Source organism: Antrostomus carolinensis, unplaced genomic scaffold (genome assembly GCF_000700745.2).
Source record: "Antrostomus carolinensis isolate BGI_N321 unplaced genomic scaffold, ASM70074v2 scaffold42384, whole genome shotgun sequence".
Classification (NCBI taxonomy): Eukaryota; Metazoa; Chordata; class Aves; order Caprimulgiformes; family Caprimulgidae; genus Antrostomus; species Antrostomus carolinensis.
In genome coordinates this window covers 323-16648 of record NW_010313608.1, presented here as the reverse complement: position 1 = coordinate 16648, position 16326 = coordinate 323, and the positions used below count along the sequence as shown (strand labels likewise).

Below are 16326 nucleotides of genomic sequence, written 5' to 3'. Positions count from 1 at the left end.
TGAACCCTGGCTGCTCGCATTGCTTCTGTCTGCTGCCTGGAGAATATCAGGCGAGACCCTTTTCAGAAGCTGTCCTGCTGCACTTTCTCTTCCTCTTGCGTTTGGCATCTTGTCTCTTGGGTTTGGCATCACTCATCTGACTGAATCCACCCCCAGCTGGAGGGGTGTGAAGTTCCTGACCTTTCATGGAGAGCCCATTGGTTTCTGCTTTATAAAATACGGCCTCGAATCACTAAGTGCCGGTAGTCAATGCCCTGATGACTCATGAAGTTTTCTGTAGTGGTGTGATAGTTCACATCACTGTGGGGAGCTAATGACCGAGTCACAGATTTCCTCCAGCTCCCTGGTCCTGACTGGTTTCAGAGAGCTGGAACAGGCATAGCTGAAAGCATGGGTGAAGGTACGATGCTGATGCTTTGGGGTTTGTTTTTCATCCCGTCGCCTTGTTCTCACCCCTTGCCACTGTTCCTGCTTCTCTGTGATAACAAAATATTGATTCCCATTGATATCACTGGTGCAGGCTCAGGTCATAGGTACAGTTTAATTAAGGTAACGAGGGATTTGTTTTTCCTTATGTGAGACTAATGATGTTATGTTTGTGCACTTTGGATTATTACAGCAGTAATATTAGTGTTACATATTTACAGTTAGGGTTGCTCATTAGCTCATACCTGGCTGTTTACAGTCTTCCCAATTCTTTTCCAAAGCTTTTTTTTTTTTAATTGAAGTCTTCCAGTGGACAAGTCATCAACTGTCTCTCTGTCCCTTTTGGACTGAAGACTTTAGGGTTTGTTGGTTGGTTGTTTTAGCAGTTGAGCAAAAAATTTGTATCTGCATCCTGGAATCAGGTTAAAGGTTTCTTTGGCAGCTAAATTTCCACTCTTCCTGACCTGCACCAGTCTTCCCAGTTAACGAGGAGTTACTGGAGTTTCAGTTCTGCAGTACAGTGCCAAGGATCCAACTTGGAGTCTGAAACTGATGCTTCTCTTGGATGCAGTGATGTTGAATATCCGTGTTGAAGTGATGCAGGACAGGAGCAGAAGTGCAGGGACTGTGTGGATAGGAGGCGTGAGAAAGATGGACAAGGAAAACGGGAGCAGAGGTGCGAACAAGATAAACCTTAGTTATTTATTTCTGGAGTGTACTCCCCTCCAGAAGCTAGGGCTGATCTTAGTGTGCTGACATGGTTGGTGGTCCTCTGCCAGGGAAACACCTGTGAAACACACTGACAAGGTGTGTTTCAACTCCCTCGGGCAGTCCTGCACGAAGGATGATGGCTCCTTCTGCAGCTATGCCGTACCCTGCTGGCTCAGAGCTGTGTGCTGCGTAGGTCTTAAGATCCTAGTCCTGCTTGTGACCCGTGAAGACTGATATGGTGTTAAACCGTATGTGTCTGTTCTCAGTTTTTGCTTTCTTAAAAAAAAAGCTGGATTGAAAGAGTAGTGGAACGACAAATCAGGCGGTTGGAAGTTGGAAGTACTGTTGTCTGTATATCCCAGTGTGGTTCACTTCTGCGTACGCATTATGATACAGTCTCACTGTACTTGTTAAATTGCACAAAGTGAACTATGTAACAGAATCAAGTTGCTGTAATAAACTGGGCTGTTGGTCACCCGATTTCTTATCAGATGCTTTGCATAACTTCAGAGCTACAGCAAACAGGGCTGGGACCGCAGCAGAGGAGGGACAGAGCAGTTATCAAAAATCAGATCACACCCGTTACCTCTTGAGGTGCTGATCGTTTGCAGTTGAAATGAAATTGACTGGGAATGCAGCGATGTACCTGTCAGGGGTTGTGCCAGATGTCCACAAGTATTTAGCATCTTAAACTGGGCACATCTGACTCACTGGAACTCTTGATCCTTCTGGCCTTAACCTCTCGAGGTGTAAGAGGAGAAAAACAGTATCACTTGACTTTCTTGGAATATTGTGGGTACTGTGTTGGCTCACACTGTGGGAGGAAAAAAAACACCTTAAGAAAAAGAGTAATTGTGTACTCAGTTCATGTTTGTAGGCTTCATTTACTGAAGGGTGAGGATAAAAAGAGACAAATTCTTCAGGTGAGCACTGGATACTGTGCAAATCTGATGGTCTGTGGGGAACAAAAAAAAAGAAACAAAACTCTCTTCAGGCATATGCACAAAGGGTGCTTTGTAAGCACACTGGCTCACTTTTAATTTGAGTACTTTCTGAGTGTTGGACTTGCTACAGTAACAGTCTTTGGTGCTCCTTTTTTTTTTTTTTTTTTTTTTACCCTAAAACAGAAACAGGTTTTTTTTTTTTAAAAAAAAAAAAAAAAAAAAGTTCTAACATTTTAAAATGCAGTTTAATTTTGGAGAAGCAGCAGAGATGAATTGGAGAGTAGTCCAAGGCTGTTGTTCATTCATGTTTTAAAATGCTGTGTATATATATATATACACCCAAAATTTCAGTCCTTGTTTTTTATCTCTTTTATACAAAATCAGTTGCTACATGGGAATTTAGAACAGAACATTAGAATTATTGTGGTTGGAAAATACCTTTAAGATAATTGAGTCCAACTGAAAACCTAACACTGCCAATTCCACCACTAAACCATGTCCCTAAGCACCTTTAATCCACATACAAACCCACTACTACTTTATTTTGGGCTTTTTCTTTATTTCCTTAGCTATAATTGCAGATGTAGGGTTTGGGTTTGTGTTTCTTCATAAGGATAATTCTTTTTTCTTGCTCTTCTTTGCTCCATCAATACTGCAATAAACCTTGCATGTCAGTTTTTGTTACTGTAGTGGCAAGATTGGGACATCAAGTGGAGGGTTTTGATTGAGTAAAAGAGAAAAGTGTTTCTACAGGAGTAGCCAGAGTCTTCTGTCATCTCTAGGCCTTCAGTTGCAGGATGACCAATAAAAATTTATGTGCATGCACAGTGTTTTCCTGTGAAAGATTCTTCTGAAAAAAAACCCCAACAAAACAACCTAAACCCTTCCTTAATGCTTAGTTAAGTGTGCTATATACTAGGTGTAATATTGTAGTTTAATTTAGAAATGAAAAGGTTAAAACCTGGGTTATGGAAGATCTGATTATGAAATGTCATTGAAAGCAAATGGCTCAGAAGTATGATATTGAAGGAACACTTTTCCTTCATAGTTTTATTAAAACTTATTATGATATAAATTCTGAGTTATACCTGGTAAGGCTTTTTGCTTCTGTTAATTTTTATGTTCACAGGGAAATGATTTTTGTTTTCTTTTCTTGCTTTACAGCTTGGCACCGCAATTGGCTTTTTGTTGCCACCTGTTTTGGTTCCAAATACACCTGATGACATCGATCTAATGGCACATAACATCAGCATCATGTTCTATGGAACAGCAATAGTGTCCACACTTTTGTTTTTCTTAACAGGAGTTGGTGAGTGTTCCGTTCTTGTAACTTGTATGGTGACCATAGGGAGCATTTACAACAGCTCACTTAACGCATCTGCCTTTGCTCAAAGTAGTTGAGGTTACGTTTTCTCCAGTTTATCATAGAATCATAGAATGGTTTGGATTGGAAGGGACCTTAAAGATCATCTAGTTCCAACCCCCCTGCCATCAGCAGGGACACCTTCCACTAGACCAGGTTGTTCAAAGCCTCATCCAGCCTGGCCTTAAACACTTCCAGGGAGGGGGCATCTACAACTTCCTTGGGCAACCTGTTCCAGTGTCTCACCACCCTCACAGTGAAGAACTTCTTCCTAATATCTAATCTAAATCTACTCTCTTTCAGTTTAAACCCATTTCCCCTTGTTCTGGCATTAACTGCCCTTATGAAAAGTCCTTCCCCAGTTTACGTGTGTTCAGTTACCTGTTGTGCCAGGGTTAAGTGACAATCAGTTTACTGTATGTCATGCTTCATATGGGGTGACCTCTCTCAGAATATTTAATTCACTTAGGCTTTTTGCTACAAGGACATTATGATATATTGTGAGTTCTCTTTGTTAATCTTACAATTCAGTTACAAAGGTCTTGACACGTTGCAGATGAAGTCTGTCTTTGACTGTATGTTGGTAGCATTCAGATGTGACCAAATAATTAGCGCATCCTTTGTGGCTGTGACTTGATTCTTCCATGACAAAAATCTAAAATATTTTTTTTGCATGGAAGTGTAAAAAGCCACAAGTTAATCTTCTGAAATGTATTGAACTGAAACACTTCAAAAAAAAAAAAAGCATTAGTCTGGTAAAGACAAACCAAAATTGTTCCTTCTTTTTGCCCAGTGTTTGAAGAAAAGCCCAAATACCCTCCTAGTCACTCTCAAGCAATCCTGCAAACCATGCCTCCGGAGGATTACTCCTACAAGCAGTCGATTATTAACTTGTTCAGAAATATTCCGTTTGTACTTTTGCTGATCAGCTATGGTAAGTGGTGCTGTCTGGCTGTAGTCTGACAGAACAGTACAGATGTGTGCCGAAAGCGCATCGAGTTTTAGTTGTGGTGGTGGTTTTTAATGGGGGAGGGAGTGTCAGACTTTTAGTTACTCAGCAGCCGGTGCTGGAAAATCCAGCAGGATTCAAAATACCATTTGTAGGGCTGGTGAAGAGATTTTACCTGTCAGATAAAAGGTTTTGCCTCTGACGTGAATCTTAAATATCAGATTAACTCTTTAGGGTAGCAGATCTGTGTGGCTTCACATGGAATGACTGAAGCTTTTCTTTTGGTGCTGCAGGTATTATGACTGGGGCATTTTATTCTGTCTCCACGTTATTAAACCAGATGATAGTAACTCATTATGAGGTAAGTTTCTTGGATCTTCTTTGATTGGTTTTTTTTTTTTTTTTTTACTGTACATTTGCAGAGGTGATGTTTATTGTTATGTAGGTGCTACGTGTGCTCAGCCATTTGATTTCCTTTATACCCCCCTAAAGTTTCTTGCACCGTACCGCTATGGGAGTCATAGGAATGTTTGTTTGCACTTATGACTGCCAAGAGGTCTGAACTTGACTTGGAGTGGAAGCAAGTTATTAATGAGCACCATATAAATATTTGTTGAAAGGGAGAAGAAGTGAACGCTGGGAGAATTGGCTTGACACTGGTGGTGGCAGGAATGGTGGGTTCGATTATTTGTGGTTTGTGGCTGGATTACACTAAAACATACAAGTAAGTGTGGGTAGGCATGTGTGGGGTTAGGGGTAGGAGAGCGGTACAATTGCATTAGAAAAACACTGCAACCTAAGGGCTGAAGTGAGCTGATGATAAAATACAGTTCACCCCTGATCTTTCAGTGGCCTTGATGGACACTAGTTTCCGAGGCTACAGCAAAAGCTTGAGATCCTTACTGGTTCTTGGCCAAAAGAAATGAGAGAGGAAAATGCAAAGGAGTTTTCCATCTCCTCCTGTCTCTGCAGGAGCATAAGGCTAACAAGGAAAGCACTGTGTGTCCTGCATACAGTGGCCAGGTGGCCCAGTGGGCTCCTCCTAGGAAAGCATAAAGGCTCTAAACCTACTCTGCATTGTTTCGTAAACTGAACAGTTGATGGTTTCTCTATTTTATATATATATATATATACACTACTCCTGCTCCTATTAATAAGCCTAACATTTGCTTTAATTCAGAGGATGACCACAGAGCAGAACTTTGTTCTGGGGTAGGAGCTCCTGGGTGAGGAGCTGCCCCCCGCCCCCCCAGGAGTAAGCAGTGCCCTGGAGTGCTGCTTGCAGTGGAGTATTTCTCTCCTAGAAACCTAATGGATGTTAATGCTGTAGATTGGCTTTATTTCTGCATATGTTTTGGCTTATGAATAAGTGATATGCGCTTTAATATTTTGGCTGACATCCCTTACTCCAGATTTAAAGTAAATAGAACATTGTAATGAGATTTATTTGACTTGCCTCTTAGGCTGACTTTTATTGCTAATCGTGTTCGATTTGGCTGCTCATGTATTGATGTGTAATGGGTGGCACTGCAGAATGGCCAAGAGGTACAACACAGTGGAGAACTAAAATAGTCTTAAGGTAATAGTATCTATGATTGTCCACTCAGAGGCAGAGTAAGTCTCTTTAGCCTTGAGTGAAGCAGCTGTATAACAAAGGCAATAAAGAGTTTGGGAAGGGAGACGTTCTCATTGCCTAAGTCAGAATTACATGAAGCCAATTTTATAGCTGTAGAATGTCAGTTGTTAGAGAGTAAGTAATGTTACTCTTCCATGCTTCAGCAATGTGCTCTGACCTTATGTTAACAATGTTAATTTTTTTTTTTTTGTTGGCTTGCAGGCAAACTACTTTGATTGTTTACATTCTCTCTTTCATGGGGCTGCTGGTATTTACTTTCACCCTGGACCTCGGATACCTTATAGTAGTGTTCGTGACTGGAGGAGTACTTGGGTGAGCAATTGAAGAGGACCAGAAGGCTTACTGCAGTTCTGTTCTGAAACAATATTTAACTGTTTTAACTAAATGATTTTACTATATATTCTGTCACTATGCTCTCAACCTATGCCTATAGCTCACAGAACAGATAGGGTTTACTAGGCTTTCACCTTCTGTTATCAGAATGAATCTAAAGTAAGTCACTTTTCAGTGAATTTCCTCTAACACTTTCATGGACCTTACAGAAGTCTGTGTTTGGTCAATTTGCTTGGTTCCACTTCAAAAAGCTGTCTGCAGTAAAGTTGAATCTTTCTGTTCACCTGTGGATAAATGATTAGAGTTTAACTGAGCAAATCTAGAATGACTGGCTTCCGTGCATTTTGATTAATCTGTATTTTGATAGCCCAAGTAGTGGGCTGGGTGCTTTGTTCGCTTGGAAGAGCATGAGCACTTCTCACAGGTACATAATCTAAAAGCTCCAAAAGGTGCTGAGGGAATAGTGCTGTATCCAGACATGGCAGTCAAGGTAGAGCCAGAAATGTCTCGAGAGTTTCCATTTAAAAACCAATCAACCAACCTCAACTGCATTAAGCTGTTGCTCTTCTGTCGCCTGTCAGTCCCCTCAATTTCTTCCACAGCAGCTTCTAGCAGACATTCCAGTGTCCAGTCTCACTCCCTGCTGATGGTCTTTTTGTCCTCCAGCATGGATGTTTGGGCAGATCCAATGGTGATGTTTGTGTATGACTTTCATTTGAAAGTAATTGGCTTCAATTATGGAGCAGCTTGTGAACTGGTCAGAGAAGGTTGTTTCATATCTATGGAGTGGAGTGCAGGTGGTTATGGGAAACGGGAAAATATGTTAAAACATCTTTGTCCTAAAAAGAGAGATGTATGGTTAAAAGTGTTGGATGAGGTTGAGGGAATGAAGCTGGCAAAGCAAGTATTGAATCCTGTTAGGTCTTGAAAACAGACAGTTCAGAATAGCAGCTAACTCATAATACCGTGTGTTCGTGTTTAACTTTGTTAGCTGTAGTAATAGATGAAGGCCACATCTGTCATCTTTTACTCTCCTCTTCAACAGGTTCTTCATGACTGGCTATCTTCCACTTGGGTTTGAATTTGCTGTGGAAATTACATACCCAGAGTCTGAAGGCACTTCCTCTGGTCTTCTTAATGCATCAGCACAGGTTATATAATTTTATTTCGTCCCTTGTTCGGAAAGGCCACTCTGCTCAAATCTAAGACTTTCTTAGACTTATCTGCTAAGTGTCTGTTGTGTTGCTGTCATCTTATTTTTTTTTTAAATTTGGTTTCTGTAAGATGTGACCTGAAACTTTGCAAGGTACAGTGATGACTCTTTTCTATGTGATCCTGATGAAGTGACTCGTTTGTTTATAGATATTTGGAATTCTCTTTACACTTGTTCAAGGAAAACTCACAACAGACTACAGTCCTTTTGCAGGAAACCTCTTTCTTTGTGCTTGGATTTTTGTGGGCATTATCTTAACAGGTAATTAATCAGAAATGTAAGTAATGATTTCTCTTTAATGTAAAAGTGTGGAGGCCTTTTTGAGATAGTGAATTTCTGGGTAGTTTTTAGATGTCTCAGACATCTAGGACTTAAATACAGGGCTTCCTGTCTGGGCTGATAGAAGTTATAAGTGCGGGTTTTGGTGTGGGGTTTTTTTTTTTGGCTTTGTTCTTCACTTTAAATACTTGCTGTGCCTACACCCTTTGTTTTAAGGATAATGTTGCTAACATATGGACAACCATCTCTCACCCATTTCTTGAGTCGTGTCTTGAATTTGAGGCAGATATCTATCTGCACCATGGCAGGATAGTAAACGTAAACAAATACATAAGTTGAGACAGTTTGCCATTTTCCAGGTGCAAGAAACTGCTGATATATTTCTGAACTATACCAGTGACTTCCACATGCTGGTACTTACAAATGTGCTGAAAGTGCTAAAACCATCAAGCTTTGCTTTAAGTACTGTACTTACGGTTTAAAAGCTTTTACTGTCCTTTTCTGCACGTGTTTTGTGAGGAGCAAGTTCAAATTGTCAGTAAGTTCAAATGGCAAGAGTGAATACAGTTATTTTGAATATGTGCTGAAAGCAGCTTCTGTGTGCTTGCACCGTAGAGATGTTTCCCTTGAAATGCATGTCATTGTGAAGTTGTGAACCAGGTTTGTCTTTATTTTTTTGTTTCAGCCTTAATAAAATCAGATTTGCGAAGACACAATGTGAATTCAGGGATTATGAATTTGGATGTTAAAGCTGTAAGTGGTGGCTCTTTGTATTACCATACTTGAATGTTTGCCTTCTGTTGACATAATAATATTAACAGCAAAAGAATAATTGAGAAAAACTTACAATGTGACTGTTTCCATGCTGTTTTGGAACAACAGAGCCATGTGGGATGCTGCCCTCAGATATCTGTTTCTCCCCTTAGCTCCCATCAAAAAAACTGCAAGACCTTCTGCTCTCAGATTTTCTTGAATTTTAAGTGGCTAGTATTAATCTTGCTTTTTCATATTTGCAGCTAGCATTGTAAATTGTGAAGCCTTTTTGTGTGTTGGGTTAGGAGGCTGAGCTATAGGCTACATATTTTATTTAAAGTACCTGCCGTCCCTTTAAGTGAAGTCAGTGTCTGAAGTCATGCTGCAGTCTCTGTGCTGTGCTGCTGAAGAGCTGGGTCTGCTCTGCTGAGCACCCTCTCCATTTAAATGAAGAGTGAGCGTAGCACTTTCTGCTGTTCAGGAGGTCCCAAGACCATGTTTCAGCAGCTTTTCCAAATGATCACAGTGACTAGTAGAAATAAGGCTGTCACTGGAAACTTTTTTCAGTGCTGTGGGTTTTTTGATTGCTTGGATCAAGACAATGCAATAGCTTTTTGGAGTCAGATATTGCAAGATACTCTGTCACACTTCTTTTTATGTGTAGGTGTCTTGCATATATAGCAGCTTTTGATCATCTGCGGTCAGGCACGCACTGTCAGTGTCTGCAGAAGGTTCAGAAGCTTCCAAGCTGGTGCTGTGTGAGCTAGCTTGAACCTGAAACTTGTGCAGCTGCGTGTGCACCGTATGGCATCCTGTGGGTTTGCCAGTCTGGGTCGGGGCTGTGTCAGGGGTTTACATGCTGACTACAGGCAGTGGCCCATGACTTGTCTGTTTTCCATTATCACCTTGTTAATTAGCTTAGATTGTCGCACAACTTCATTTATATTAGCCAGGACACAACAAAAGCCTGGAGTCCTTGCCCTGATACTACCATAAATAATTGAGAGCTGCCTGTGTTAATAAGGTACAATAGCACTTTGATACCAAACCCATCAAGATTCTACCATGTTTAAATGTAATGGAGAAAAATCTGAAGGTTAATCTCTACATGATAAGTATCTATATACAGTAAATATATACTTTATACTAAGAAAACTATTATACTTTTATGTTTTTTTCTTTTTTTCTGTTGTACTAAGAAAACTTTATACTAAGTTATACTAAAAAACCCAATTCTGTGGGGTTTTTTGGACACCCCCCCTCCATTACAGAGAGAAGTGAAAATAGGGCTTTCTATAAATGCCTAACCTGGCTAATTAACTACCTACAATATTGGAGTCTAACCTAATAATTACCCAAGAATACTGAGGTTGGGAATAGCTTCTGTTGAGTAACATCTGAATTCTGTTGTTTGTTTTTTTTTTCTCCCCCTCTCCAGGTACCAGTTGATAGTCCTGTAGAACCTGAAAGTACTACATTAAAAATCCAGTCAGCTTTATAAAGCTTGAAAGAAGTTGACTTAGAAACGCACAAGTTTGGTTGGATACTGAACAATATTAATTAGTGTAATCACTGGATTTGTGTGTTTGAGTAGTACAATGCATTTGGTGATACTGGTGATGGTTGTGCGGTGGAAACTATGAAGATGCTCAGTTCGTTTTGCCCAAGACACAAACAATTGACCTTTATATGGAATATTTATTTTAACAGTTTTCAAGTTTTGCAGTTTCATTAGTGAAGAACTGTGTGAGAACTCTACACACTGGGGAGACGTGTACATTCAGGGTGCATACTTGAAAAAATCTGGAATCCTGAAGTACAGGCATCATGATCAGAAGTATCTTTTTTTCTTGTTCAGTCTTTGATAGTGCATTTGAAAAGTCAGAGAGTAGGTAGCTGCACAGCTGGAGGATGTTCACAAATTCCTTTTTTTTTTTAATGTATCTGTATTTTTAATATAAGCCAATGGTTCCTTCTGGGAAACTGTCTATAGCACAATACTGAAAACCAGAGATGACTGCAAATGTGTGTTTCATACTGGCATCTGACATTTCTTTTGCCTTGAAACTTCTTGATAGATATCAGAAGGCAGATAAGAGAAAACATGGTGTTACAGATGCTTTGTAACAATTCTGGGGAGGTTTAAAGAGTTTCAGACTGGATAAATTGAAGAAAAATAATTTCTTATGAAATACAGTAAAAAGCAGGAGAAAGGCCTTTGATATCTTTACTATGAAGTATTTCTAGGCAATGGAATGATACCACACAGGTTGACTCTATGGCATATTTTGAGTGCTTTCTCAATTAAAGTGAGAGAAGTACATGTTTACAAAGAGCTGGTGCCTTTACTTTGTAAAGAAGATCCTTGCCTCATCTTGAGTTTAATCAGTGCTGCTGAAGAAATTCCATTTTGTGTGTTAAACCTCCTCTGAATATTTGTGGAGTATCAGAAAATATGTTCTATCCTTTTTTTGCGTTTATTTCTCTGCATTGTGAATTGTATCGTTTGTCTCATGAAATTTTTGTGCTTGTATAACTTAAATCATGTTTTTTGCAGTTTGTTAAAAATTGTAAGGATGACTGAAAGGAAAATAGTGATGTTTCACCTTGTTGAAATATTTGCTGTTTATATCATGCATCTTAGCTACAAAAGGAACAGACTTCATTAACAGTCACCTTGTGTTACTACATTTATCTGAATTTGGGATGTGGATTTCTCACGGCAGTGCTTCTGAAAATATTCTCCTTTACCTTGTGCTCTATCTACACACCAAGAGAACTGGTAGCACTACAATAATACTGAGACCTGACTAGCACTGAAATAGACCTGAGTTAATTGACTTTTTGCAAACATTTAAGCTTTAGCAACCTTTAAGTTGAGCCTTTAAGTTCAGTACCACCAACGATGCCATCTCTTTGAGTTCCCACAGATGTAGTGCCATCCAGAGGTGGAATCTAACTTGAGGTTTCCCATGGATTGTTACAGTTGGGTATGGGGAACTCTTTTTTTAACTCCAAGATAGTCTTTCAGTATGATGAGTATTGTTAAATGCTTTTCTTTTTCTTGTTTCACTGTACATTTAGAGAATCCTTTTATATAAAAAGGACCCTGTAAACTTAGCTTTCTAAACTTAGACTCTAAACTTGATGATCTTGATTTAACATTTTGTATGGTAGATACTTTAGACATGGGAAGACTGAATGGCAGTATACATATCTGAATAAGCTAAACATGCTTGGAACACTTGCCTTCCGAAAAAGGGTCCGTGTCTTTTTGCCAGGTCCATTGCTAGAGAGAAAATGGGCACACCTTGCTGCTCCTGGAGAGGCGAGCTCTATGAGAAGAGTCCTCTGGTGAGGTAGCTGAATACAGGGAAAGTAACTAACAGATATTCAAACAGCCGGCAAGAGTATAGGAGTGGAAGTAGAGATGCTTTCATTGTGTCAGTTCTTTATGCTGTGATATAAGCTACCCCATCAAGGGATGTACACGTTTTCAGCCTGAGCAAGCAAAGTGGAAGTTCCTGCCTTTTGATACTGTGAGTGGCTTTTCCCTTTGGAAAAATGATGATAATGTGTGCCAAATTATAAGTTCTTCAGTAAGATACGGATTCAGTAAATATTTGTGTTCATGGCCCATGGTTGCTTTGTACTTTTGCTGTTGCAAAATCTTAACACGATGGTATTTTTGCAGTTTTGGGGAAGCATTTTCAAATGTCCAACATAAAGTCTTTGACAGTATCCAGAATGCTTTCTGAGATGTCCAGTACTCACTGTTCAGATTCAAAGATTGAGATTTTTTCTTTCTTTTTAAATTTATTTTTTTAATTCCTTTCTTCACTACTACTTTCCAGTTTCTTTTGTTACGTTCATCTGATTATTGAAAATATCTTCTAGCCCTTCTGGCTCCTTGTGTTTTTTTATCTTCTGCCAAATTACTTGGATAACTTCTGTAAAGGTCCAAACAAGATTTAGGCATGCTAGAAACCCTGCCGGGTCCCTGAAAAGAAAATATTCTTAATAATGAAGGCTTAATTACATCCTGGATTTAATACTCCTCCCCCTCTAAAAGCAGCTTGAAAGTTGGAAACCTGTGAGCTATTTCCAGGCAATGATAAAGTATTTAAATAAAAGGCTCAGTAGCAAAATAAAGAGCAAATAAAGAACAAACCAGTATTTCATATAATAATCTTATCACCTCTCTGTCAAGAAACTGAGGTTCTAACTCATAGCAGAAATCAAATTGGTGTAGTTGGGGCTTTGGTGGTTTTTTTTTTGGTTTGTGGCTTTTTTTTTCTTTTAATTTTTGTTTTTAAACAAACAAAATCCACCCAAACAAACCATCTATCTGGAGCTGCAAACCGGGTTTCTGACTCTCTTAGCCTTGTGATTCTGGCTCAGCCCTCCAGTAAGACTAGAGATGGGAGCTAAAAATCGTAACTGCTTAAAGAGGTAATTGTTTAATGAATGGAATTACATGTCAACTATGAGAGGATGGAGTGGGAAACCAAGGATAAGAGGCATCCCAATCCCATGCATCAGCTTTTGCCTTTCAATATGCTTTTGTTTTAAGTGCTTCAAGAGAACTCTAGAGGATGCAAGAGAACTCATGTAATGGTGCACGTAAGCAAAGGGGCCGCCCCTCAGTTTCCAGGGGCAGTTCCAGGGTGTGCAGTCGCTAACTTTCAGCTACAAGATTCGGAGATTAGCCTTTAAAATAACTCATATCTTTCTTTGTTTCTTTCAGACCGCATTAAACTTTTGCTAACTTCAGTGGGAGAGAACACTGACCCATTTTTATTTAGGTTTCCTAACATGGCCTTAAAACCCTCGTTTCTGTTGTCTGGGTGTGAAAATATGAGACCTGTAAGGCATAGTCTGGAATTGGTACAATTGTGAGCTTTCTTCTTCAGCTTGGTAGATAAATCCTTCAGAGCATTTATTTTGTAGATGAGTGCTTGTCTTTAATAACATCTCTTTCTGTTGCTAAATGCTCATATTTTATGAGGAAGAAAGAACAAGGGAAGAAGTGAAAAGAATACTTATGAATCATTTCAGGTTAATAGTGCTTTCCTAACTTCATCCTCTTGGTCATCTCTTTTGTTCAAGACAGAGATAATCACTGGAGTGTGTAAACTAGAGCTGCCAGCCTGTGCTGCCTAATGAAAAAATGCTTTTTGAGAAATCTTTGGACTATCTTGTGTATCTACAAATGAGTGAAATTTGGTTAAGCTACAAGCATTTATTGCTTTCATTTTCCGTTCTGTGAACTCACAAGTTTTCCTGTGTGAATGGGAACATGTGACCTTCTCGATGGCTGTCTTTCAGTACATGTATGTACCACCTACTTAACTGTTATAGGCTACTAATGCTTCATAGACCACAAGCTAAGTCATTGTATCCCATGTGATTTCCCTCACCACCACCATTTGGTCTGAAGTCTGTGAAGAGGGAGAAGTGATGTTAATGCATGAACTAGTATGAATGATGTAAACAAAAAACATTCCTAAGAGAATTGTATTTCCATATAAGACCCATGTTATTTACTGCTCATGTCTTTGTTCTTCTTTTGAAAATAGGAAGTAGCTTTTCTGTAATATTTTGGTTTTGTTAGTGTCTCATTCTTTGTTTCAAGAGAAAATTAAAAGTTCCTCATGAATATTCTCTGATTGCAATATTGTACTTATGTGTATATGTGGGTGGCATCACTCCTTACCATTACATTGTTACTAATAAAGTGTATAATATGTAACTTGATGGGAGCCAAGATTACAATTTTTGACAGCTGCTGATACAGCTGATGGTCTAAAAACAATTCATTTCTTTTTTCCATAGAAGCTACCATTTAATGTAGGAAATTTTATAAGTGAATGATATACTGTGTCATTAATAAACATGCATGCACACATGTATGCAGAGTGCATGTATGCAGGTTATATATATGTATTCCACATAAGAGTATTGGCTTATGGAGAAATTTTCTCAGGGTATGGAATTAAAGTATTAGCATCAGTAGCTGAGTTGCACCGCTCTAGCACAGTGATTTCTCCTCCTTTGCTTTGGAAAGGGTCTGTGAGGAAAGAAAGTGTAGTTAACCCCTACAGCAGAGCAATCCAAAGGGTAGTGCAAATATTATTTTAGTAAAGCAGCCAGCTAGAGAGAGATTATTTGGGGAGAGAGGGTAGAATAACTTAGAGAGGACAGAGTGAGACATTACATTCAGTTATGGCCCAATTCATATTTCCAAAACCAGAGCTGTCTTCAGTGGGAGCACCCTAGGACCCTTGTGAACGCTCTGACATTTATCCTCAAATGCTTAGCCTGGCACATCAGCTGTGAGCCTGGTAAGTTTGAGGAACCTGCTTCAAAGAAAGTAGAGTCACTATAAGAAATTGTTTTGTTTTGTTTAATCTCCCTGAGATTAAACAGTCCCAAGACTGAGCTTTTTTAGAGATTTTTAAGGAGGGTGCAGGTGCTGCAGAGCACAGGAAACAAGTGTTTTGTCATAAAGCACTAACATCCAGTTCAACAGTGGGTTGAACTCTTCATTTTACAACTGGGACTAGAGGGTTGTATTCTGCTTACAGCATCTCTGTGAAAGCTGCAGGCTGTATCCCCATTTAGCACTGCAATTTAAACATTCCCACAGATGGGAAGGAACAATCACAGCATATTACTGTTGCCTTAAAGGTCATTTTTTTTTTGGTAGATGCTCAGTCTTTCTTGGAAGGAAACACCAGAAACCTCGTCAGGTAAGAGGGACTTGTGAAGCCATCCTGACTGTAATTTGTCAGGTAATTGCTTCTATAGTTGGGAGGAGGCCCTATGCATCCAAAGCTAAGATGTGTTACCCCTTCCAGAAAGTTATATGATTTGTGCACAGATGAAATAGGCAGGTGCCTAACAGTTCAGCTACTTCCTAGGCTGGAAAGGTTTCTTAGAAGCCTCCTGGATTTCCTTTTGGCTGCGCTTCACAATGAGCGAACCTTATCTAACCATGTTCTAAATCAGTATTTTTATCTTCAGTTAGACAGCATCTTTCAGAAGACAATGATAATATCCTGAACTTTGTAGAAAGGACTTCACCAGGTGTGTCACAGTAAAAAAACCTGCTAAGTACTGGCAATGGTTAGACATAGGTATGGATTTGTGAATAACTATATGTATTTGTGAGTAACTGGTTAATATCTGCTTAATATCAGATGTGGTCAAAATTCAGCCTCTAGGATGCTGTTTTCCAGTGTTTTCTCAATAAACTGCTTCTGCTTGTAACAATGGAAGAAATTCTTTACAGAGAGGGTAATCAGGCACTGGAACGGCCTGCCCAGAGAGGTGGTGGATTCACCATCCCTGGAGGTTTTTAAAAAGAGATTGGACGTGGCCCTTAGTGCCATGATATATTAATTGGAGTTGGATCAGGGGTTGGACTTGATGATCTTGGAGGTCTTTTCCAACCCAATCTATTCTATGATTCTATGATTCTATGAATGCTTAGGCCATTAAAAAAGGTAAATAATATGTAAAGGGCATTGTCAGCATTGTGGCCTTGCATTACGAGTTCTATTAACAGACACAACACCCTACAAAAGCTATAAACTCTGTGCAGATGGAAAACTATCATGAGAACAATTCCTTTTTAAAAAATCTGGTGAGCCCAGAAGTGCTGTCGCTGTGGCTGTATCTCTGCAGGTTGCAGTTCATCAGCTTTGTCGATGAGGG

At 39.4% G+C, this 16326-nt stretch overlaps 1 protein-coding gene across 1 annotated transcript in view; it reads left to right on the top strand.

Moving 5' to 3' along the window:
- The window catches only part of FLVCR1 (FLVCR choline and heme transporter 1), a gene marked incomplete at its 5' end in the record, with an annotated part of 10476 nt that extends 368 nt beyond the window's left edge, over positions 1–10108 (top strand). The window contains 9 exons of the mRNA XM_010167405.1: positions 3246–3390; positions 4238–4378; positions 4687–4754; positions 5014–5117; positions 6231–6341; positions 7408–7513; positions 7725–7836; positions 8540–8607; positions 10046–10108. Of these exons, the coding sequence (XP_010165707.1) occupies positions 3246–3390; positions 4238–4378; positions 4687–4754; positions 5014–5117; positions 6231–6341; positions 7408–7513; positions 7725–7836; positions 8540–8607; positions 10046–10108 (918 nt within the window). The remainder of the gene's footprint in view (positions 1–3245; positions 3391–4237; positions 4379–4686; positions 4755–5013; positions 5118–6230; positions 6342–7407; positions 7514–7724; positions 7837–8539; positions 8608–10045) is intronic.
- Positions 10109–16326: the final 6218 nt, after the last annotated feature.